Genomic DNA, 25,342 nt, shown 5'->3' with positions numbered 1-25,342 from the left:
AATACACACACTATGTCACCTGTAGGAAATGTAGTTCGTCCAAATTCGAACTCCCAACAAAGTACTTATGAGCCGTAACTTACTTAACTCCAACTCCCATGATGCACCTCTGAGCGACCGGAGTGCGTAGTTGTTGGCAGATCCAAAGAGACGCCAGTAGCTTTAGCTGAGGGACATTGAATGACTTTGTACCCGTGTGTTGGGAACGTTCAGAAAGTTGTCTTTTTGACAGGTCGGGATTCGTATCGGAGCTAATGGAGGCGCTCATACCTGTCATAAACAAACTGCAGGATGTTTTCAACACAGTCGGCGCAGATATTATCCAACTGCCGCAGATAGTTGTTGTGGGGACCCAGGTGAGAAACGTCACTTTGCTTTAAGGCTAGCAAGTTGGTTAGCCTGCGACAACTTATTGTTTTGACTGCTGCTGTTGTCTTCACCACACTTCTTCTTTCAGTTTCGTGCTGGTGCAGTCCTCAAAACTGTCTAGACTGACTTCATGCCTATGTTGGGCCTTTTTTTTTTAGTTAACTACTAACGCAACTAAGTTAGCATTAGCCATATCTGGTCTCACGTTTAGACTCGGTGTTTGGCAGTTGGACAGTTGAAAGGGGACATTTGTCCACTTGCATTAGCCTTCTGTTCAGTAGCCTAAATATAAAATTAAGTGCAGTTTTCTTTAACTTAATAAGATTTGCATAAACAGTTTCCTCTGACCATGTACCAGTCTTCTTTATGGACAACATGATTTCTAAATTGTGTCTTAAAATACACAACACAATATAAATTACACTTAACTTGTCACTTTATAATGCAGTGTACTACAATTGAACAGCCCAGCAATAAGCCCTACAATCACACAAGTTGCAATATTTAGTTTTTGCTGACACTGTTTCAAAAAGATTTTTAATGTATTATTAGTGATAATTAGCCTTCAGTTGTTAACATAAAAGGGGCCATTGGTGGAAAATGTACTCAGATCTTGTACTTAACTTAAAGTAATTGGGGTTTAAGTAAAAGTACAAAGGTATTATCCTCAAAATATACTTTACATACCAAAAATTAAAAGGATTGGATATTAATTATTGATGCATTTACGTGCCAGTGACTCTAAAGTTGCAAGTGATAAAGGTGAATCTGATTTTAATGACCTTATTTACTGCTGAGTCATTTGTAGATATCGTCATGGGTATCAATAAAGTTTTATCTTTATCAAATGCTAAGGTGTCACTGTTGGACTTTTCAACAATAGGTAATCCCAATTTATTATCCCTTTTTTTTATATATATTTAATGGTTTTGTTATTCAGCTAAATACACAAGTAACTAGTAATATTTATTTGCATTAGGACCACAAGTACTAGAAAATGGAAATACTTAAATAATATACAATTACCCTTGTATTCTACTCAAGTACTGTACCTGAGTACATGTACTTTACACCACTAAAAAGGGTAAACATCCTATTACATTTATCAGAATATTGTAAGACTGTTCAATTCAACAAGCCTGCAAACTATTAATGACCATAAAGTCGAGTTGAGTCTGCATCATTCTTCTCTAATACTGTTTCACTGTGTCCACGTTACTGCGTTGTGTACAAGAGCCTAATAGGTTTAAAGTGGCAGATTTTCTCTATCACGTTTTGTTTCACTGGTCGGCTTATGGGATGTGACTGTCTCAGCCCTTTTGGCAGACACCAGAGATAAAGCAAGCTAAAGAACGATTTAAAGGCCTGATTTGGGAGGTTCGTCCTTGTTAGTGCTCTGCAAAGGTTGAACTCGACCAAAACCTCCAATTAGAGGCAGCTCTGACCAAAACTAAGTGGCAGAGATTAATAATTGGCTATCTGCAGTGTGTTGTTGCCATCAGTAGAGCCACCTATATCAGTCAAAATAACACTAGATTTGCTGCTGTGCCACCAATTTAGCCCTAAACTCATTTTAAGGAAATTATTTATGAGGAATCTGTGAGCCAGGTGAGCTAAAGGAGGCATTTCAGTTCACCAGACCTAATTAGAGACGACTACCTCAAACATCTTTGCACTTAATATGAAACTTACTCCTAATATTGGTCCTAATGGCACATAATGGTTACCTATTGTGTGATTAAATGTGCACAAGTTAAAGAAGGTGTGTTCAGCATGTGAAGAATCCCAAACATGCACTAATAGCTCCTATAGCATACCTAAGTACAGCTCCCTAAACAGTGACTTTGTGGGAAGTCCTAATGGTGACTGAGGAGCTAAGTTTAGATCAACTCCTCGATTCAAATGCAGTTGAGGACCCAAGAGTCCGTGAAAAAGTTTGTTCAGTGGAAGTGGCCTAAAAGACTTGAATAAATGAAACCAAAGTCAGTCTTGATGTTTTGTGTGTATCTGCCCGATTTCTGTGGTCAATAAATGACTCACGGATGCTTCAGCCTCCACATTTAGTGGTTTAGTTTATGATGTTGTTGTTGTCTACAGAGCAGTGGGAAGAGTTCTGTTTTAGAGAGCCTGGTTGGCAGAGACATCTTGCCACGTGGCACTGGCATCGTCACACGTCGACCCCTCATCCTACAGCTCGTACACATCGACCCAGACGACAGCAGAAAAGCCAACGAAGAGAACGGTAACATCACTTTTTCCTCATCCTCGGTTTGTGCATTGTGGTTTGGTTATAATGAGCTTGGTAAATGTTCATATTATCCTGCAAATTAAACAATTGAATCGTCAATATTTTACATGTATGTGCAATATGCTATAATGCCTAAAAGCTGGGGCAGGACTTGATTTTTGCTGCTATTGTTGTGCAGTTTTAAAAGATCTAATTAGAATACACTGTCCAACAATAGACACAAACATATAACTTAAAAAACAATCTTTATATGGAACCCTTTTTTTTTCATATTAAAATTGATAAATTTGACATGGTTTGGGGATTTTGCTGCAACCGTATCAGTTATAGTTAGCCCTGAGTGGAACAGCCAGTGCACTTCCACACTAGAGTTAGTCATCTAAATGTATGAGGATGTTGCAGTGAGTGCATGATTCAGACAGACAGTTGGAAAGCTAATATCATTTCAGCAGTTGGGGTTCTGCAGCGTGCTTCACCTTTACCGAATAACTACATAACTTTTTGACTCAGAATCGGCATCGACGTTGTTTAGTTCTCAGTGAAAAGAACAGGGGACTGAAATGTGCCAAGATCCTGCATGTTTTTAACGCCGTCCTCTGGGAATGGCCTCACTGTGACTCTGCACTGCTGCAAAGTCTCATGCAGGAGCTGCAGATAGCCAGGCTAACCCTTTTGTCTCCTGTCATCTCTCTTTAACCACAGAATCCAAGAGAAATGGGCGCCTTTACAGAGGTCTCCTTCTCCTTGTTCTTTGTCTTGTTGTATTTGTATATTACATAACCCCCACCCGCCACCCCCACTCTTCTTTTTTGCCCATTCTACCTCATCCTGCCTTGTATTTGTGTAGCTTTTCTGAAGCTGCCAAACCGCGCCGCTTCATGTATTCAGCTCATGTCCTTCCCTCTATGTAGGCTGGTCTCTGTCAGTTGAAGTTAGAAGATGAGAATTAGGTTATTGCTGTTAAAAAATAATCCTCTTGTGCTTAATTTTACATTTTAAAATCCATTAGCTTCCAAGATCACTAACAGACTCCAACCTTGTTATGTCATAATGTTGATTATTGCAGCTACAATCATTCATTTGTTCCTTAAAGAGTTCTTTGGTCTCTGCTTCCCGAAATGCAAGTTTTTTTTTCATTTTTCCTTAATGTTTTGCTTTAGCCTGTAATTTGCTCCCAATACTGTTGTGTGAAAACATCGGTTCCTTCAATGATTGTTTTGCTTCGTTTAGTTTTTTTGGCCGAAACTCTTCAGCTGTTGATGTTTTCTCTGAATTTTATTTTTCCATCCCATACTTGCCAAGAAAAACAAGTCCTCCCTTGAGACATTGTCACAGGGATGATAATCATCATAACAGGGGGCCTCATTCATGAAGCTTTCTTAAGAACAAATCTGTTCTTAGAGCCTTCTTAAGAAGATTTTTGGCATTCACGAGCGTGTTCTTAACTGACCTGTTCTTAAAAGTAAGAACAAATTCTAAGAACACTCAGGAGGACTCTTACGCACAAAAAATCGGTTCTTTTAGAATTTTGTTACAGTCAAAAGTGATCCAAAAATTTGAATTTCTTTCTTAAAATGATTCAAATATTACCACAAATTATTTAATTTAAAACTAGATTTATTCAAGTGAATTTTAGTGATCTATGGTTTTATAGTTCAGTGCCAGTTAAACTCAAAATCAGATTTTAGATCTGAAGCTGCACTTGGTCACATTAACGTGTTTGGAGGTCTGTGGGAGGTACAAGCGCAATGACCACTGCGATGTGCACACGCGATGACCTCCGCCACGTGCACGCGCCCCGGTGTGCACGCACGCGCTGACCGGGGAGACAAGGCGGACATGGCCTGGGCAGTTTTACCTGTCACTGCAGCAGAGGCAGAGGGTGTTTTATTATGACAGACACCCTTTCTGAGTATAAAAGTTTAGCTGTCTCAGGTCAGACTTTATTGGCTGTTTGAAGCTCTCATCTGCAGAAATGACCATCACTCTGGTGGGCGGAGTTTCACCTGCACTCCAGTGCTCACGTGTCTCAAACACTCTCTTGCTGCTGCCTTATAAGGAAGTTTAGAGGGTGTACCTTTTACATTTACAAGTCAATACAATGTAAATGTCATGTTAATGAGAGGGGAGGGAGTTCGTAGAGACTGTTCTTGAATCCGGCGCATCTCCCTCCTAAGAACAGATTTGCCTTGTCAAGAACGCTTCGTGAATCCAACGTACTTTTCTCTTGGGAGTTCTTAAAGCCGTTCTTAAGAACGCTTTTCTACAAACGCGTTCATGAATGAGGCCCATTGTTCTCAAGGCCACATCTGTCACATAATCTGTAACTGTAACATCTGTCCTCCACTTTGTTTTTCCACAGGCATCGATGGAGAGGAATGGGGCAAATTCCTACACACCAAAAACAAGGTAGACCGTTCACCCTGTTCTCCTTGCTTGCCAGAAAACAATACTTTCATTTGAGGTTTCCACCACTGCTGTTCTGTGTATCGAAGCACCTGAATATTTGATAGACTCTGGCAATTGTGATATACCAATGTTGTATATCCTGATTCATAATTATGGATTTGTAACAGGAGGACATTTTATATATTGGTGTCATGTTTACATGAGAAACATCTACAACCTGTAATGAGATCAGGCACACACCCTCCATGCTGCTAAAAATATTTATGTGGCTGTAGGGTAAATGTCCTCCAAGGTTTAATTCTGTCTCTGAGCTCCTTTTACAGTAGTTCTTCATGTTTGAACAAAGAAACCTTTATCATGTCCTGATAGCCTCATGACAGTAAACAGCATTTTCTCAGTATTTCTTTGTAAACTCTCTCTGTCGTTTTCCTTTTTTTTTCTGTCCCTCTCTGTTGCTCTAAGAACTGCTTCTAGCATTGATGTTGCTTGTCAATACCATCCATAACATTCGTGGCCAAACTTTCATTTCAGATATACACAGACTTTGAGGAGATCAGGCAAGAAATTGAAACAGAAACGGAAAGAATTTCTGGCAATAACAAGGTATGCTACGTGCACTTATTAATACAGAACATGAAAAGTTGCCAGACAAGTTCCTCCATGGTGGAGGAACTGGATCGTGCTTCATTGTAGGCACCAACCCGATGTTACTGTTCTATTCCAGGGTATTAGTGATGAACCCATTCACCTGAAAATCTTCTCCCCACATGTTGTGAACCTCACATTAGTGGACCTTCCTGGCATTACAAAGGTAAGATAGGTTCCCCTTATGCTTTCCCATGTCCCAATCTGTAGGATCTGTGACGAACAAATGATTCTGCCATGAATTTTATGCAGTGTATCTACAGATCTTTAAAAGTCCAAATAAAGCCCCCAATTCAGCTCCTTCAAAAGAACATTCAAACGTTTTGTTTACAGCATTCTTCAATATTTCCTGTCACCTACTGTATGCAGTCAGACTACTTTTAACTTCTCTAGCAGGAGTGAAGGACATGATATACATCTGTAAACTGCAACAATGTACTGTGGTTATAGAAGGCTGTTTAGAACTTTATTGCTATCTTTGTTATCCACAGAAACAAGATAGGAAGCTTACGCATTGTGCCACAGCAGCTTTAAATAGTTTTTAATGGTTAATCTGCCTGTCCATTTTCAGCCACTTGCCTGGGTCTGGGTCATGTTAACTGACTAATCACAGTGCTAAACAGTATTGTTATATATAGCTTAAATGTGTCAAATGTTAATAAATGCATATAGTTAGTGATTATATAATTATAGGCCTTGTTGTCTCTATCTATTTTTATATGTTTTTTGGCCGATATAGCCACTTAAAATGTTTCTGTAAAAGATTTGAGCTCCATGTGTATTTTTTAAAACAGGTACCAGTGGGAGACCAGCCCAAAGACATAGAGATCCAGATCAGAGAACAGATTCTGAAGTACATCTCCAATCCCAACTCCATCATCCTGGCTGTGACTGCTGCCAACACAGATATGGCAACCTCAGAGGCGCTCAAGGTGGCGCGTGAGGTTGACCTTGATGGTACCCTTGTTTGCTCTTTCTTTGCTTTTGTTGTTTTTTCCCTTTAAAGTGGCAGTAGACAGAATCCTCCCTTTTCCAACTGAACCTTTGACCAGGCAAAAAATGTGAAAATACAGCCCTCTTCCTGCAGCTTTCCTCTCTCTGTCCTGAGCCCCTCCTGCCAGAGGAGCATGGGTATATGTACAAAATGTAATCAAGACAGATTTCAGCATTTACGTCTAGTTTGAGAAATGATTCAAACCTCACTCTCCTTCGTGAAAGTCTGCCCTTTAAACTCTCGTCTTATTTGGCTGAAAAGACTCACGATTGCCTCGATTCTTCCATCACAACCTTGATTTTCTGTATCCTGAAAATACAGCCAAGAGGAGCAGAGGTCTGGTTTTAACTTTGACCATTTCAATTACAAAATGCTAAAAAGTTATTACAGATTTTTGTGCCCATTGAGGCTGAAAGAATACTGCCTATCTCAGAATTTACCCTCTTTTTTTCTCACTTGTGTACTTTTTGGATTTCTTCCCAAGGCAGTGTTTTTGTAACTAGGTGTGTGTTTGCCTGTGGTTAGGCAGGAGGACACTAGCAGTGGTGACCAAGCTGGATCTGATGGATGCTGGCACAGATGCCATGGATGTCTTGATGGGCAGAGTCATTCCTGTCAAGCTGGGCATTATTGGAGTAGTTAACAGGTATTGATGCTCACATAAAGTCACATTGTGGAAAGTAGTAAAACAATATGCACAGAAATTTCCAAGACTCGCACCAAGTCATGATTTTTTTTGTTGTTGCGTTTTCTTAGGAGTCAGTTGGATATCAATCAAAAGAAATCAGTAGCAGATTCTATCCGTGATGAGTATGCCTTCCTACAAAAGAGGTACCCCTCCCTCGCTAACAGAAATGGAACCAAATATCTGGCTAGAACACTGAACAGGTATGGCATCAACATTTATGTATTTATTTAATTTTAAATGTCATCTGTCTACTGTTTTGTAGTGCAAATAATGAAATTTTTTGAGGTTTACGTCCTCTTGTGAAATGAAATACGACAGTAACTTCTAAATCTTCCTTGTTAATAACTGATGTAGTCTTTAACAAGTCTCCTCCTTTGTTTTTTAATGAAATTTCAAGCTGATTTCTTTAATATCATAGGTTACTGATGCACCACATCAGAGACTGTCTTCCCGAGCTGAAGACGAGGATCAATGTGCTGGCAGCGCAGTACCAGTCTTTGCTCAACAGCTATGGTGAACCTGTCGATGACAAGAGCGCCACGTTGCTGCAGCTCATCACCAAGTTTGCAGCAGAGTACTGCAACACCATAGAGGGCACGGCCAAGTACATTGAGACAGCTGAACTGTGAGTTACACAACTATGAACTGCATGTACTCCCACATACCACTAAGGGGTGCTAGCATCGCTCTCTCCTGAATGATCTATGAAGACAGACTCTTCCTGTGTGTTTTCCTTTGTCAGATGTGGCGGAGCAAGAATCTGTTATATATTCCATGAAACGTTTGGTCGCACCTTAGAATCAGTCGACCCTCTGGGTGGCCTGACAACCATTGATGTGCTCACAGCGATCAGAAATGCAACGGTGGGTTTCCGCTATCTATTCTATATATCTATGTGTTTGACTTAACGTTCAGCTTTGTGAAGACTCACACTTGAATTGCCTTCAACAGGGCCCGAGGCCTGCTTTATTTGTGCCTGAGGTTTCATTTGAGTTGCTGGTGAAGCGGCAGATCAAACGTCTGGAGGAGCCCAGTCTGCGCTGTGTGGAGCTGGTTCATGAGGAGATGCAAAGGATCATCCAACACTGCAGTAACTATAGCACACAGGTGAGAAACACCCCAACATAAGTAAAAATGCACATACCAGTTATGACTGAACCACAGTTTTTCTGCAAATACCAAACACTGCAATCTCTAATGCTAATTCTGTTGATTGTGTGTCTTTTATCACAGGAGTTGTTGAGGTTTCCAAAGCTCCACGATGCCATAGTCGAAGTTGTCACCTCCCTTCTCAGAAAAAGACTCCCGGTCACAAATGAAATGGTCAGGATCTGTTGACACTGAATATTACTGAGCTTTAGGGAAGTTACAGTCCTGCCCAAGCCTGATTAATCAATTTTCTGAATTTCTTTTCAGGTTCATAATCTGGTTGCCATTGAGCTGGCCTACATCAACACCAAACACCCCGACTTTGCTGATGCCTGTGGCCTCATGAACAACAATATAGAAGTAGGAGATCATGTACTGCTTTCATGGACGCAAATATAAAATACTGTTTTATTTAATGCAGTGTTTTAAATCATCTGCGATAATCTCAGGCTGCCAGTTTTTAATTGTAAAGACATGGCCTCGCTCAGCGTTAATCCTAATGCACATTACAGTTAGCCTAGCCGCGCTAGACCCATGCTCTGAAGACGCAAGGGTCTAGGCACGCTCGACAGGGAGGGAGGCGGGCTAAAAGGTTGTCTATCAAATCACTCTGCAGCAATTGGGTAGGTATACAACCAATCAGCGCAACGAATAGGCTCCGAGAGCGCTGGTAATCAGAGGATGTGGTAGTTCAGTGAAGCCTTATTTAAACAGTCAATGGGTGAAGCTCAAGTATATTACAGACATGTTAACAGAAAGATTATTTAGTCGGTGCTAATGGAGCTCAACGACTGTTGTCGTTTTTGTTGTCGACCCTGGCAGAGAATTAAATTTGTTGCCGTGGGTTGTCTAGCGCGGCTAGGCTACATTACAGTGACAGCACATCACAAATAAGTGAAATGTTTATCATAACAACTAATGAAACAGTTTGATGAATCATGGAAACCACTTTCTCTGCTCTTCTTCTTAACGTTTACATTGGTGTATTTGTCAATCTTTTGTTTTTGTAGGAGCAAAGACGCAATAGAATGAGAGACCTGCCCTCTGCTGTTCCCAGAGACAAGGTGAGATTCTCTATCCTGCTCTTTTCTTGTAACAGGTTTTAACAGATTTTCTATCAGTCTCGAGCATAGTCACATTCAGTCTGCTGTCGGCGAAGAGTTGGCCAACTTCAGACTTCTTCTGTATTTAAATCTAGCAGTTATTCTCTCCACATTACAGAATGTAAACCTCATCCACACCTCTGCCTTGAGCCCCTACCAGTTTTCTGTCCACTCTTTTCTTCCTTATGTCTTTCTGTAGTCCCTTAAAGGCCCAGGTGGCCAGTCTCTCTCGCCCACTGAGCCTCCTGCCTTTGAGGGCGAGGTCCCCAAGGTGTGTCCCGTACACTCACTGCCTGTCTACATCTGACCACTGACCACCCCCAAGCCTTTCTTTAGTTACTCTAAAATCAGCCAGAACCACCCTTTGTGCCTTCAGTGGCCCACAAATACAGTGGGTTGGAGGAGTAGTTTTTCACTCTTACAATCTAACTGATGTGACCTTCCCTCTGTGATGTACTAATCCTTTTCCTGCATGTTGGTCACGCTGACAGAAAAAAGCACAACTCCAGATTTTGTCTTTTGTTGTTGCTGTTTTTAAAAAAAGCTTTGCAGGGTGGGTGATATGGATAAAATCTTCTGTACCAGTAGATGTAATTTAATAGCAGCAGTATGAAAACTTTGATGAAAAATATACTAAAGGACTTATGATTTAGGCCAATGTGGTACATTCAGTAACATTAACAATCACAGTCAGCATTCTATCAAATTGTCAAAGCAAAATATCTGTCATTTTGAGAGATCCTTTTTGTGTAGTGGTAAACCCCATCATGTCACCAACGCCTAAGCCTGGGTTATGTCATTTTTGCACACTGCTCATCTGTGTTTTCCACCTGCCCCGCACTACTCTGGATGAACTTCTTTGGACTGAAGTCAAAGAAGGCTTTTAGCATGCTGCTATTTAGCACTACTGTGGAATCATAACATGTCTTATGAATGCGGGCAGATTTGATTAACCTCCTTGATTTAACCTCTTTTCCTTACTTTCTCCGCACATGAAGCATTTACAGACCTTGCAGGTGTTTGAACATTTACCCCTGAAGGATCCTCACCCCCGTCTCTCTCCTCCCTGTAGGCAGCAGCCAGCGGCTCTCAGAGCGTTCCTGTCGGCGAACAGGTAGACAACACAACGGGCAGCTGGAGAGGCATGTTGAGGAGGGGAGAAGAAAATGTAGCTGGTGACAGAGCCATGCTGCAGGCCCCTGCAAGCCCTCAGAAGGGCCACGCTGTCAACCTGTTGGATGTGGTGGGTGCTCTGCATTTGTAGACACGCATGAATTTTAAAGCTTAGCTGCTGCTCTTCAACAATAGTTAAGAGTTTTAGAGAAAGATTTTGGGTAAGCTGCCAGGGCTCCACTTACATCCCAACACTGTAATAATAATAATAATATTTGAGATCTTAAGTGTGCAAGGCATCTTCAAGACAACGACTGTTGGAGTGGCTCCTGTCAAAAGAATTATGATTGCCAATACAATGTTAGATAATAAACTAACAAGTGTAAAGAAAGGAGTCAAGACCGTATGGTGATATTAATAATGTCATTTTGACTTGAGAAATTTAAATATTAGGGATTAAAACCATACAAAAGTTATATGAAATACTGCTTTACTTGACTAACATATATTAAGGCTGAGCCCCATATTAATTACCTAACTTAACCTAATATAAATATATAATAAGACCCCAAAGCCTATTAATTATAAAGATTAACTTGACTAATTAGAGCTAAAGTGTGGACCCTGATCCGAAGATTTGCTGGGTCCCCTTTGAGCAACCTATTTTGTCTTTTTTATTTGTATGTGTTGGATGTTTTTTGGTGCTGTTATATTTTATGACACCATAAATTGTAATAACTCGTTTACCAATGCTGTTAACGTAATGTAAATCCACTATTGCAATGAATGCTTTTACTGTGATTTTTGCCCATGTCTGTATCTTCATTTCTCTGGTCTTATCTTAACGTGTGCATTAACAAGCACATTTGATTCCTTTTCATTGCCAGCCTGTTCCAGTGTCCAGGAAGTTGTCTGCCAGGGAGCAGAGGGACTGTGAGGTCATTGAGAGACTCATCAAGTCATATTTCCTTATTGTTCGAAAAAATATCCAAGACAGGTAATCAGCCCTGTTAGTTTTTAATTTATCTGCCAAGATGCAAATACTGACATTATTGATCCCTTTTTATGTGCTTTACTTGACCTTCCTCAATTTTTTGTCGTTTGCACTCAGTGTACCGAAAGCGGTGATGCATTTCCTGGTGAACCACGTGAAGGACTCCCTGCAGAGTGAACTGGTGGGTCAGTTATACAAGACAGTTCTGCTGAATGACCTGCTGACAGAGTCCGAGGACATGGCTCAGAGACGCAACGAAGCTGCTGACATGCTCAAGGTGATAGATTCACTGTGGATCAGAACAAAAACTAAAATACAATCATACAGAGTCCTTTGACAGTAATAATAACAGGGTCATTTAGAAATGTCCTTGTTTTTGAAAGAAAAGCAGTATTTGTTCAATGAAGATCCCATTAAATTAATCAGAAATCCAGTCTAGACATTATTAATGTGGTAAATGACTATTCTAGCTGGAAATGGCTGATTTTTAACCCCTTAAGCTTCAGTGTACCGCCGGCGGTACACCTACTAATTTGCATAGGAATTTCAAGAATGTCCGACGGCTGCAAACACGATTATACAAACACTATACGCCGATGGAAAGCTTAGATTCTCATGAATCCGCCGGTATAAACCACTTTCAGATGCGATTACCACAGCGGGTGAGAAAAACACATTTGTCCGACAAAAACAAATATTCATCCATCCGTTCTCTATACACGGCTTCAACGCACACAGCGCGACTCACATTTCCGGGTTTATTATTACACACAAAAAAAAAGATTCCACAAAAAACGGCCATAATCCAGCCTTTTACATCCAGATGACACAAGCCTGTAAACTATTTTGTCCAAAACATGTCCTGAAGTCGGTATAAAATCCCCGAATCGGTCATTTTCAAGGAAATGCACCTCGCGATGCCCATCCAATATTCCCTGTATTTTTCGTAATTTTTTTTATTTAAAAATAGAATATTAGCGATTTTTTTGTACTGAAAACGGCTGGAATTGACTTTAGCTTAAAGGGTTAATGGAATATCTACAAAGGGGTACAGAGGAACATTTCCAGCAACCATCACTCCTGTGCTCTAATGCTACGTTGTGTTAGCTAATCATGTTGAAAGGCTAATTGATGATTAGAAACACCTTGTGCAGTTATGTTAGCACATGAATAAAAGTGTGAGTTTTCATGGCAAAAATGAAATTGTCTGAGTGACCCCAAACTTTTGACCGATCGTGTACATATAGTTATAGCTTAAATTTACATATGAAAACAAGGTTCAAATTCCATAAACGTGGTTTATTAGTGACGCAACATTTCAGTTGTGGACTTTGGTCAGGTGTATCTGTAAGCGACTTTGTCAAAACAAGTGAACCCAAAAGCACATTGAAGAAGAACATCCAGCTTTCTTCCCCTTTTTAGTAGCATGGTACTTTTTGAGTGTTTTTTTTTTCTGCTGTGAATATTCCTCCTCGCATACAGGCCATCCAAACCTCCCTTCCTAAGTAATGAGTGAAAAAAATATTTTCCACACTTTTGTTTTTAGCTAATATGAAGCTTCAGTTATCCAAATGTGTCAAAGTAAGATGATAGTTTCAGTGATTTTGTAGTAGCAGTAGCAGGAGAAATGCTGCAGTTTTCCAATGCACTGTTTCTCCGTTGTGCTGCAGTTGAATGAGAGGATTGTTATCTTTGTCTGCCATCACATGCATGCATTAGAATGGCACCTTTTAATCGCCATTATGATTATTGTACGTAAAGTCACGTAGCTACTTTTACAACAGATATGATCAACTGTAATCCTCTGCTTAGTCTAGGAAGAACTGTATTTCAATGCCAGGAAGACGTCTCAAATGTTGACCATTCTGTGTAGAAATTATTCTACCCAAAGTGATGTGCTTAGTGTGCAGAAGTAGCAGTTACTCAACTCCCTTTCTTCCCCTGTGTCTAGGCGCTGCAGAAAGCCAGCCAAGTGATAGCAGAGATCAGAGAAACCCACCTGTGGTGAGGGTGGTCTCTCTTCAGTTCTCCTCGTCCCTCTTGGATTGTCATCCTCTTGAACCATCCAACCCCCAAGCCCCCCCCAAGCCCCCCCCCCCCAAGCCCCCCCCCCCCCCCCCCCCCTGAGACAAACAACCTGAAAATGCACTGGTGTCGATATGTGTATATCGAAACATAGTTTTAATGTACAGCAAAGACTTGGATTTGGTGATGGACAGTATATTTCAGTCTTGCCATCACTGTCACACATGCTCCTGTCATAGATTATAATATTTTTCTTAATGTAGTTAAAACAGTAAATATACAGATAATGTTATGCATCACCACTATGTGGAGCCTTTGCTGAGGAATGTCTGCTCTTATTGTAGATCTGAATTAAAAGTAGAAATGATGAACCCTGTTACATCATGCAGATTCTCTCTTTATTAGATGATGGCAACAATAATGTCTGCTGCTAATTTTTCCAAAGAAATGCAGTTCATTTAGATCTTTTTATTGTAAAATAGCCATTTTTACATATTTTTGGTTTACCATTAATATAGTATTATTTTTATATAGACACGGGACAGTGCTAAACCAGACACATCTGTTGCTGTTCAGCTTGAATTTTTGTATAAAGGAGTTATTGTCTTGTATTGTTTGTTGGACAGATTTACACAGATAGTTTGCAGAAAGGCAGCAGAGTGGGTGTAATGACTTATTTATTGTTTTGATATCATGATGATTGACATATAACCCAACACAACAGAACAATGAATGCATGCATGATAGACGAGCGGGGCCTTCACTGGAGTCACGATTCCGTTCATCCCAGTCTAGCAGCAGCTTTACCTCAGCCGGCCACTCATCTTGCCCTTGCCACGACCTTTGGCGCTAAAGAGTTCAGGAAAAGCACAGCAAGCATTGAGTTTAGGTCAAACGGACGTCATTCAGGAGCAGCATTTAGCAATTCAACCAACGCAGGGTGCACTTTGACTTCTACTGTACTGACATTAAAATAATTGAGGCAAGATGATCTAGAAATAATCAAACCAATAACTTTAAAGTGCTAAGAGTTCACTCCAAAGATTTGAGGCTTATGCTATGTCTCCTCTTCTTAGACTTAAGGTCACTATTACCAATACAAATCAAGACTCTTGTTTGTGCCCACAGATAAGTCTGATGCATTTTTGTAGCATGTTGCTTTGTTAATGCTGTGCTGACATTTTAGATCACAATTTATCATGTTCCGATTCACTCTTTATAACGTACGAAATTACCGTGTACAATGGTTTAGGTGCAGACGTACACTGCAAATTTTACAAGAGCATTTAACGATTAAGAAGGAGGAAGAGAACAACTGAACCGAGAGAGCTGTGGCTCATTTACAGTATGTTTTAGCATTAAGAGAATGTACTCAAATAAACGATTTCACTCTGTGTTGTCATTGATTTATTTAATGACTATGACGGCGGGTAAATGTGAAAAAGTGTGAAATGTGAACTTGTTGACAAGATGTTGAACAATATTAGAAAGTAATTCAAATAGAGATGGTTGTGGTAATGAAGAGTAAATCTACTCAAGGGGGCGTATGCTTACCTCTGGTGGTCCTGGACTCGAGCCAGAAGCTGGTTAATCTGCAAGGAAACGTACATTTCTCAGAGCGTGTAAAACAACACAGGATACCTAACAGGAATCTGAGAACCAGAACATCCTCTTAATTGATCTTGAACTTCTGGACGCCAATTTAGGCAGATTTTATCAAAAAGATGAGTTCCTGATTTGCATTGGATAACTTACATCATATTTCTGTCTTTTGAGCTTCTCGCTGAGATCGAACTTCTCAGCCTCCAGCCCCATCAGCCACTGCCACATTTCATTGGCCTTCTCCCTAAACGCAAACACACGTCTTATTGAGAGCAATGCAATGCCAAAAATGTCTCATTAAAATTCCTAATGTTGTATAAATTCATTCCTGTGTTAACGTTAGCCGTTTGTTAAAATGCAGTGGTGAACATTTGGAGACATAAGCAGTCGTGCACGGCTCTGTCATACTTGAGTTTGTCCTCATTCAGATGATCGATGTTGAGAGGCTTCCTGCGGTCAGCTAGAATCTTCTTCTTCTTCTCCCTCTCAGTTTGTTTCTTGCCTCCTCTTCTGCTCTCACTCTGCATCATTTCAGTATAGAATAAGCAGAATTCAGACTGAATGTAACACTAAAGGAGATATGGTGTTTGTCATGCAAATGACTGATAAAATACATGAAAGAAGATTATTACTGTTGTTCACTGTTACCTTGCTACTATTATGGTGTAACACATAAAGAAGTATTCAGATCCTCTACTTAAAGGCATTAGAGGATTTCTAATTTCCTACGACTTTGAACGTAGCATGCGCATGCGCACATACAACCTCTCCCTCACCCCCGTCTGACCTCCCCCCTCTTAACATTTACGAAGAAACGCCCCCCTCCAGAAACTTGCGTAGGACTCGTGAAGTTGTCTTTTACGGCTGGGTCCCCCTGGATCTTTTTCTGCCATTATGTAAAAAAAGATGAGCAAAACAAGTCGCCAGCTAACTACGAAGCTATACCAAAGCAACACATACAGAAAACATGTAAGTCCAAGGCGTACGTAATCTACGTAACGAGGCCTGAGCCGGAAGATTTTTGATTGACAGGAAAGGGAGCAAACCAAACGCCTCGGTCCGAGCGCGTTGATTGGCTGATGTTTTTCAGGTCCTGCCATGTCCACAGTTATTTTTTTTAAATTTTTAATTTTTTTAGAAACCATACATAGAAGTCCACTAAAGGTCAGTATATTCATTTTATGTGAATCAGACAAATTAAACAAAAAAAAAACATCCTCCATAATGCCTTTAAGTTAAAAGCTAGTGAAAGTTTTAATATAGCAATGTAGGAACGTTCCTTCGTAAGTAAACATCTTGAATTCAACGTTTTCAGCAAAATGATCAGTAATAGTATTAAAAATGCAAAAAAATGGTCCCTGATATTTTGCATTGTATTTTATCACAATATTACATTTTAGTGATGTGTTAAAAACATGTATAAGCAGCATTATCATGTTGTTGCAGAAGAGGATGGAACTTCATACTTTTCAAAGTAATTTCATCTGCAAAAATGACAAGATTCTAAAGTTGTCAATTATATTTAGGTTAATTAAATATAAAAACCTAAGTAAAGTAAAACTATCCCAACTCTGGTACTTGATTAAATGTAGCAACATTGTTATTCTAACCAAGAAACCATGCTTACTAAGTTAGGTCAGAGCTACTTTTGACTGCTGGTTGGTCATTATATCTTTTATATCTGACACTTAAAGCCACAAGAAGTTGAACGACCTTCTGTCCAGCACTGTACTGCTGGGTCATGTTTGAAAGGGCCTTCTTCTTCTTGGCGTCCTCATCATGCTTCTTACGTTGTTCCTCCTGCTCCTTACGCTCCTTCTCCTCCTGTATGCAGCATGATGATGAATCAATTAGAGGAAAAAATATTACTGTCTGGTGTTACAAGCTGTAATATAAGGATCGTACCGCAAGCCTGGCCTGCCTCTCCTTCTCCCTCTCCGCCCTGATCCTCTGCTGCTCAGCCCTCTCAGCACGACGCTTCTCCTAAAGACAGTTCAGACAGAAACATACTTGTAGCCAAAGTGGATCTTGACAACCAGACAAGGACTCACTGGCTCCTAATACACTCACGATTCTGTTAACGAGGGCGATGAGCTCCTCCTCCTCCTTCTTCCTCTGGATGAAGTGAGCCTCGATCAGAGACTGCAGCTCAGACAGATCCTTTTCCTGACGCTTCCTGTGGATGTCCTGCCATCCGAGGAGCAAATCAGGGTCAGACATGGTTAGAAAGCTGTCTGTTGTTTGTGTAATCACATCTAAATGTATGTTTCTGTCAAGAAGGAGGTATTTCATAAGGCTGACTCACATCAAAGTCCACCTTTTCACCATCAGGGATCTTTGGGGCCGTAATATTTGTCATGAACCTGCAGATGGGAACAGTTTGAGTATAGATATAATCTGTCTTGTTGGGTGTTTTAAAGGTTTTACTAAAGAAGAGCCAGGACACTTACTTGGGCTTCGGCTTTGACTCATCTGGAACAAGGGCAAAAATAGCACTTTAAAATCACTTCTCAATTTAAAAGTGAAGGAAGCCTGTATTTAGGAGGTGAGTAGTAAGCTGCAAAGCATTTAAGGGTATTTTTCTCACCTGTTACCTCCTCTTGTGCTGATGACCAGGAGCATGCATGATTAGTACAATGTTTGCAAATTAAATTAGGCACATAAAAATATGGGGCAGTGCAGCTTTCTTACCTTCTCCCTCCCTTCAGAAGAGCAACAAAGACAAATATTGAAAGGACATGTTTAAATTAAAATATACAATTTTAATTTTAAAGTAATAGTTATTTTAGCAAATGAATAAAAGTGATCACATACTGAACTTCCTCCTCGACGACTTCTTCCGTGTCAGACATTTTGTTCCAGATGAGCTGCGTAAAATGGATCCCCATTAGCCTATATTTACTCTGGCAAATGTTTCTGATCATCAAACAGCATAGCAGAGCGTGAGATGGCAACGGTTCACACAGTTGACAATGAGTGTCAGCACTTCACCAAATTCCCGATGCTGGTCACTGACGCGGCAACAGCGACCAAATAATGGCTGGAAGATACCCGATACCTACAGGCAGTGGTCCAAAATGTGTTTGCATGTTTTCAGAATCAAAAATGAATTTTGTCATTTTGATTAAAGTTCTCCTGTTTGTGTGTGAAAGGTCTGACACAGGCTGTAAATATATATATATATATATAGATATATATAGATATATAGATATATATATATATATATACATATATGTATAATTCCTTTTAAAAAGTAAACTATTATCTAGCATGTAATCTCTAATCCGCACAGTAACATTCTTAGATCTTGTCGCTGTAAGGTAATTTAAGTACAATAAAAAGCATATTTTCTGATGAGATTTAGTAAAGATTGTAAAATAGCACATATTTCTGCACGTCAAAAAGCCTCAAACTTGCAGTCAAGTACAGGACTTGAGAATAGATTTAGTTGTTATCCATGTCTGGTTGTTACTTACTTATATTTTTAATTTTATAGTGTATTTATAATATATCATAATAATATGATGAAATATATAGCAATGCATAACTATTTTAGGAAGCTTTAAGGACATATTTATCCATTAATACTAGTATTAATAGATACACTGCTAGTAAAAAGAAATTAATCTCACATCTTGATTGAGTTTTTATGGAAGCGATTCAGTCACATCTGATTAAACAGCATAAAAATTGAAACAGCATTTAGGGAAACATTTTCATTAGATGCCCAATGTGACTTAAAATAATCTCTGTCTCTGAGCTCCAAATCTAGATGCTAATAAATGAATTGAAAACTCAGGAAATACTTTCAGTTTAAGATTTACAGCTGAACAAGACTTGCATTTTGTTTTAATCTACCCACATAAGAGTGTCCTTACCTGCAACCAAGACAGAGGGAGCTCAGAGACGAGCGACAGACTTCAGCTCCTTGAACTTCAGCAACAGGTTGAGCATCAAGGATACATAGACCAGCCCTTCTTACTCATGTGACCGCAGCACCCTATGGCTGACCAGTCTATTGTTAGACAGCTGGACATGAGAGCGCTGTCTCAGAAACACACACACACATTCTGCAGGTACATTCCTGTCATGGTAAAATGTCATATATTTGTTTGGGCTTTCACCATTCACTCAGGTTTCAACACGCCATATATTCACAGGTGGTTAGGAAGGACAGCATTTCCTCACAGTGAGTAAAAATAAAGCCAAAAGAACTTGAATGAACTTTTTTCAGTTTTTTTTTTATTGCTGAAGCCGTACAAATAATAATTTCAAACAAATCGAACCACCACAACAATACTGAAAGACTCATATTACATTCTAGCAGGATTCCACTCAAGTGCACTGAAACACTGAATTACAGGCTTTGATAAAACAAACGGAATATTGAAATTGAAAAACCTTCACTGTTACTGCAGAGCAGATAGATCTGAAAAATGAGTGACTTGTAAATGGGAGATAGATAAGCCAAGATGTCAGACTAAACCTAACCCTGCTTGTTAAATAGATTTGGTCACTGGATAGTTGTTGCAGAAGATACTTGCATGAACAAGTATTAACGGACTTTGGTGGTGTTTATATTACAACATAATGTGTTTTTAACTGATACAAGGCCAGAAGGTAACAAACTCAGGTGTTTTTCACAAAAATGTTGCACACTGTTGTTCTTTGGCTGCAGTCCTGAGCAGAATGTGCCACTGATAGTATCTTCTGGTCTGACGTGGACTCTCAAGTACCACTTTGTAATAATACCCTCTTCCTAAAGGCGTTATAAACTTAGTAACCAATGGCACTCATCTCTCAATAAGGCATCATGTCTGAAGCTATAAATGCTAAAACCCCATTAATGACTCAGTTATCCACTCAGTTTGCAGATGCAAAAGTGAGTTAGATGTTGATAAATGGACTTTGTTCAAAGCCTATAAGAGGATAAGTGAATGTATTTTGAGCTAAATGCTAATGTCATGAAATACAGGACAACAGACATGGTCATGTTTAGCAGATACATTTACATGTTTTCCATTTCTGTTCAGTCTGTTGGCATGCTGACATTTGCCTTGCAATAACCTGAAGTACGACAAAGTATCACAGGAAAATCATTAGCTATGTGGGTATTTGCTGTTCAACCAAAGTCTTAGACACATTTAAATGTTGACCTGGTGATGACACTACATAGAAGTCACAGAATAACTAAAATTATTTCTAAGTGTCTTGTGCAATCCTTCCAAAAGATGCTGGTGTTTCCTTCTTGAAGTAGAAGACCAGCTGGTCTATTCTGCTGTCCTCTGACAACTTTAGAATTGTGCTTATTGTTGGATCTATCATGCTATAGTTGGTGATTAATTAAGCCTGAAGTCATTAAGCACAATGATTCCTTATTAAAAAGTGGCACCAAAAGTATAAACACCAGCCAGAGGAGTTCCTTTACCCTAGAACTCTTCTTATTGATGGCTTCTAACTGATCTATAAAGCGATAATACAGGATACATTAACCACTGTTAAAGTTATTTCTTATTATTTATAAACCCTTTATGAAGAGCGTCTTAGCAGAAAGTGGCGCCATCTCATGAAACAAATCGATTATGTACATACTCATCACCCAGCGTATTGCTGAGTGGTTGGATACTTTCTAAGGCCTCAAAACTGTGACTGTCATCACAAAAAGCAGTGAGTATAAGTAAAAACAAAGCAAAAATGCTCATTACTTTGTAAAAGCTATATGACATTAGCATCAAATACATTATAAGAATATTGAACATGTTGGTGTGGATTGATAGCAAAGTAACATGTAAGTATCCAAACAGACTCCGACTGGGTGTTCTTTGAAAATCTTTGAGACAAAAATCAAGTGAAAGAAGCTAAAAGCATGTCGATCCCTTTTCATTTTTGAGGGACCATCTCAAAAGTTGGCTAAGCTGAAGTAGGCAGCGGTGTAACGTTAGCCATACTGTGAAGATAAAAGCTGGATGTTGGAGAATGGACTCTCCTCTTTTCCTTATTCGGGTGGGATCCTCAAGCGAAATGCAGGTGTGGTGAAGTTGAACAGATGCACAAACAGTAGCAGAGCCCTGTGTTTGCTCAGGTAGGACTTGATTTAACAGGCATGTCAACAGTTAGCGTCGGATGCCTGCTAATAGAAAAGAAACACATTGAAGATCTATTAGCCAGTGTTGTAATGTTAACATCACTGTTCAAAGTGCATAACTTAACATATTTTATTAGGTGTTGAACAAGATTAGTTTCAGGGCTTTGTAATCAAAGGTTTAACTGCCGTACTTGTCGATGTATATTCTGTTTAATGTATATCCATGTGTATTTATGGGCCTGTAGACATGAGCCACTGCTACTGTTGCTGACACATAACCTGCAGTCAAAGTCAGGACATTTCTCTTTGTGATTGAAAGCTGTAACTTTGTCATTTGCCCTTCACTTCATTCCTCAGCTGTCTATTTCTGAAGAAGAAACTGAGAGGCGGCAAACAAGGATCGCTATTTAGGGTTGAAGCTGACACTCGACAAACGCTTTTCCATTCCTATTGTTCACACTCTGGCTCAAGCAGCGACGGCCTCATGTCTGACGAAATGTGACTTTTGAGCACAAAGAAGCAGGGCAGCTTTACTGTGCCAACATTAGTCAATGACAAATGGCTTTTTTTATGATTTGTGCTGTAATTTCACACATTTAAAGTGGCCCGTGTTACTGTTGAGGTACATGTTAGGTCTTTATCCTCAGCCCTGAGTGAATAAGCCTGGTGATCGAGGCCGATTTGTTGCTTAAATGGTTAGTAATCCTCCCCAGCACTCAGTTGTAATGTGAAAATCAAGCAGCTGCACTGTGGCATGCCTAACAGCTCGCAGACACTGGCCAATCCAGGTGGCACTGGGTGAACAGTGCACGGCACAAACACGACAGCCATCCCAGGAGTCTGGAACTTACTTTATACTGAGAGGCAAGGTCATGGTGAGGGGTTTTTAAATATAGACCTCAGTGCCACAGAGCTGAGCCTGTGCCCAAAAATCTCCAGCAGCAGATTTGATTTACAGTGAGAAGCTACTCTGGCACAAAGGGAGGTTGGTGGGTTGTTGTAGTTATGAGCCTCCAGTGTGCCATAAATCGTTCAAGTCCTCCCCCTCCTCGCCCAGAAAATGGTTTGAAGGGCAGACGCACTTCATCTAAACTCTGCTTCCCCAGGACTGATCGACATAAACCCCGGTTTAACATGTAGTATGCACACATTTAGTGTTGGAGGAAGTGTTCAAACCCTTCACTTAAGTAAAAGTAGATCGAACTGTAATATAATCGTCAGCAAAGTGTACTGGATATTTTGGGAAATGTGCTTTGTCATTTGCCCTTTGCATCATTCCTCAGCTGTCTGTTTCAGATGTAAATAAGACGTTAACTGTGAAGCTACAATCAGCAGCTGGTTGGGTTACAAGGGAGTCTGGTTGTCACCGTGAACTGGATACTTCAGGAAGTCAGTGCACCCGGCCAAAAAATAGTCCAGCATATCACACTGATGAGAGCACACGTTGTTGTTTTTGCACTTTGGTTTTCGCACTGATTAAACCAACAAGATTCATTGTGTTAGTTAAAGAGCTTTAGAGGTACTGGTAGGTGTAGTTTGTTACACCTACTAGGCAAGTTCTTTCCCTCTGGTTTCACTCTTTATGCTAAGCTACGCTAATTAGCAGCTGGCTAATTACGCCACATTAACCAGCCTACATGAGAGGTTGTTTTTTGAAAGACTTGCCCTCTAACCCATGGCAAAAAATGATTATTCTTTCAAAGAATCAATGAAAAGTGATAATTATCCACCAGAAAGGCCACTTTCAGCGTTATGTTGTTATATATTATGCTATTGTACCGCTATTACTGACGCTGATATGTACTACGCCACATTTTGATGTTGTAGCTGATCAAGGTTTGCACTTCTGCTAGTAAGTCCGTCATCATTTCGTATATAAAAATACAAAAATATAATAGCTCAGAATAGTATTTAAGTACAGTATTTCAGTAATTGTGCTTATAGTCACATTCGACCACTGTGTACAGTCTCCTCAGAAACTTACCATTAGTGACAAACTTGCTTCCAATTGCCACCTGTAAACAAAAAGAAATGAATGAGAAAATGATGCAAAGATGGAGGAAAAATGAATGAAAACAGTTGATGATGTTGAAACAAAACCTGGTCTTATTTTAGAAATAATTCCTAGTTTGGAAGTGTTCACTGGTGGATGAATACCTTCTACTTCATGTAAGTTAATGTTGATCCTAAAAAAGAAACTCATATAAAAATCATTGTCTCATCTCTGAATAGATAGTCAGTGAAGGACTGTGGGAGTAAAACTGATACAGTGTTTTTTGGTTAATAATCTAAGTCTAAATATCAGGAAAATGTTCTTCTACACATGAAAGATGGATGTTTAGTATTATATGGTGTTCCCACAGATATCACACATGTTGCCTACTTATGATTAGAGACTCTCTTAAATAATTGAGTGAAATCATACATCAAAGAGTCCCTTCAAAGCAATCTGAACTAAAAAATACATCAAACACAACACTGAAGCATAAGCACATGCACTCAACATGATATCCTCACTGTGTAACTACTGTCTTAGTGGGTGACTATAAGCCGTACAGATTGCAGCATAAACATCCTGTAATAATATGTGGCTCACATCTCTGTGTAATAAAAACTAATCAATGTTTGAAATGAACGACCACATCAGAAAAGTGATGATTCAGAGCCAAGTTATAGTATTTATGTTCTTAAAGTCAGTACGGGAACTAAAGATATCATATGTTTAATATTGTCATTTTTATTGGGTGTGTGTGGGAGGGTGGAAGAATGACACAATAGAAAGCCGCAGTTATTGCAACCATCTCTTTTATCACACCAAAATCAGTATTTCCTTTTCAGTTCATGCAGCTCAGTCAGAGGTTTGGGATTGAAAATTCATCCTACTTCTAACATGACACATACTGATAAATTAGGGACTGTATGAAAATTATTTGGGTGAGGTGAGGTTCCCTGAAAACGACAGGTTCTGAAAGTGCTCAGCCAGGGACATGCCAAAGGTGAAGGACTTTTTTAGCTGAGGTGCTTTGGTCGCTGTGATATGGAATACACACGGAAGTAATATGTTGCAAATAGCTTCATGAATCAGATCCTTGCCATGCTCTGGATGAAGAAATGGCTGAAGTACATAGAGAGAGTGGACAAACCACTGCTCTATGTGGGCTCATGATGTTTTGTCTGCGAGGAAACATCTTGGTAAGAATCACTGTTTGAGTTCAAGAGTTGAAGTCGTGCTGCTGGTCAGCATTTGCATTGGTATTTCTTCCACTCTTAGTCCTTTGTGATCAGACAGGGCTGGTGCAGCTTTAAGCACAGTTTAAATATGTGATGTTCCCATTGCAACCAAGCAGCAACCTATAGTTCAAACTAATGTGGAAGTGCCAAATACTGCAGTTCCTCAAATGGCCACTTGAGGCTGGCTTCAAAAGCATGTCGATCCCCAGAGACCCTGATGTTAAACTGTTCACCTTTGCTACAGAAATAAACATATTTACAGCAGGATTGGATATTTATATAACTCTTATATCTAAGTCAAGGCTTAAAGTCATGCATAGTTAAGGGAGTGGCTGCTTTAAGTGAGAGATGAGTGCCATCATAGGACAGTCCATGGCTCCTTCTCTCAGCTCCGTTAATCCTCCACCTCATTGCTCATTGAGTTCAGAGGAGTCAGACATTGCCAAGACTGGTAAGGCAGAAGTCACCATGCTGAGCTTCAAAGGTGCTATTAAGGAAACCTGTGAGTGATGTCACAGGTGGGAGGGGTTTACATCCTTATATACAGTGTATAATTCATCCACGGAAAGACACCTGAGGAAAAGTACATATCTGTCCCCCTGTACTAAGCCCCTCACCACCCATCCATCCATTATCTATACACCACTCAGTAGGGTAGCAGGGGTGATGTGATCTTCTAGCTGTGAG

General features: G+C 39.8%; 3 protein-coding genes across 10 annotated transcripts in view; 1 reads left to right on the top strand and 2 right to left on the bottom strand.

Annotated features, from left to right (window-relative positions):
- Positions 1-116: 116 nt before the first annotated feature.
- On the top strand, positions 117-13,802 carry dnm1l (dynamin 1-like). Of its 4 annotated transcripts, XM_022192770.2 has the most exons (20): positions 117-356; positions 2,467-2,611; positions 3,320-3,349; positions 4,980-5,026; positions 5,558-5,629; positions 5,751-5,837; positions 6,466-6,628; positions 7,191-7,311; positions 7,422-7,553; positions 7,772-7,978; positions 8,096-8,216; positions 8,305-8,460; positions 8,587-8,676; positions 8,770-8,862; positions 9,513-9,566; positions 9,805-9,876; positions 10,678-10,848; positions 11,606-11,715; positions 11,830-11,989; positions 13,664-13,802. In XM_022192770.2, exons 1-20 carry the CDS (start codon positions 255-257, stop codon positions 13,718-13,720), a joined length of 2,190 nt encoding a protein of 729 aa, XP_022048462.1. In that variant the 5' UTR covers positions 117-254; the 3' UTR covers positions 13,721-13,802. The 4 variants fall into 4 exon arrangements, with proteins under 4 accessions (XP_022048462.1, XP_022048463.1, XP_022048464.1 ...); XM_022192771.2 differs by lacking the exon at positions 3,320-3,349; XM_022192772.2 differs by lacking the exon at positions 9,805-9,876.
- Positions 13,803-14,396: 594 nt separating this feature from the next.
- tnnt2d (troponin T2d, cardiac) lies at positions 14,397-17,862 on the bottom strand. The gene is made up of 9 exons (XM_022192774.2): positions 17,790-17,862; positions 17,645-17,702; positions 17,410-17,526; positions 17,245-17,322; positions 17,053-17,163; positions 15,748-15,860; positions 15,493-15,583; positions 15,292-15,329; positions 14,397-14,586 (listed from the first exon to the last, which is right to left on the bottom strand). Exons 2-9 carry the CDS (start codon positions 17,696-17,698, stop codon positions 14,541-14,543), a joined length of 648 nt encoding a protein of 215 aa, XP_022048466.2. The 5' UTR covers positions 17,699-17,702; positions 17,790-17,862; the 3' UTR covers positions 14,397-14,540.
- Positions 17,863-19,559: 1,697 nt separating this feature from the next.
- The window catches only part of cald1b (caldesmon 1b), a 30,953-nt gene continuing 25,170 nt past the window's right edge, over positions 19,560-25,342 (bottom strand). For 3 of the 5 annotated variants that reach the window (XM_051952408.1, XM_051952410.1, XM_051952406.1), the window contains 2 exons: positions 23,409-23,439; positions 19,560-21,469 (listed from right to left, as the gene is read on the bottom strand). In XM_051952408.1, the coding sequence (XP_051808368.1) occupies positions 21,453-21,469; positions 23,409-23,439 (48 nt within the window). In that variant the 3' untranslated portion in view covers positions 19,560-21,452. The remainder of the gene's footprint in view (positions 21,470-23,408; positions 23,440-25,342) is intronic. The other 2 variants (XM_051952411.1, XM_051952409.1) reach the window with 1 other exon arrangement.

The sequence above is a fragment of the Acanthochromis polyacanthus genome, chromosome 8, assembly GCF_021347895.1.
Source record: "Acanthochromis polyacanthus isolate Apoly-LR-REF ecotype Palm Island chromosome 8, KAUST_Apoly_ChrSc, whole genome shotgun sequence".
Taxonomy (NCBI): domain Eukaryota; kingdom Metazoa; phylum Chordata; class Actinopteri; family Pomacentridae; genus Acanthochromis; species Acanthochromis polyacanthus.
The sequence above is the reverse complement of the archived record's forward strand: the minus strand, read 5'-3'. Positions and strand labels throughout refer to the sequence as shown.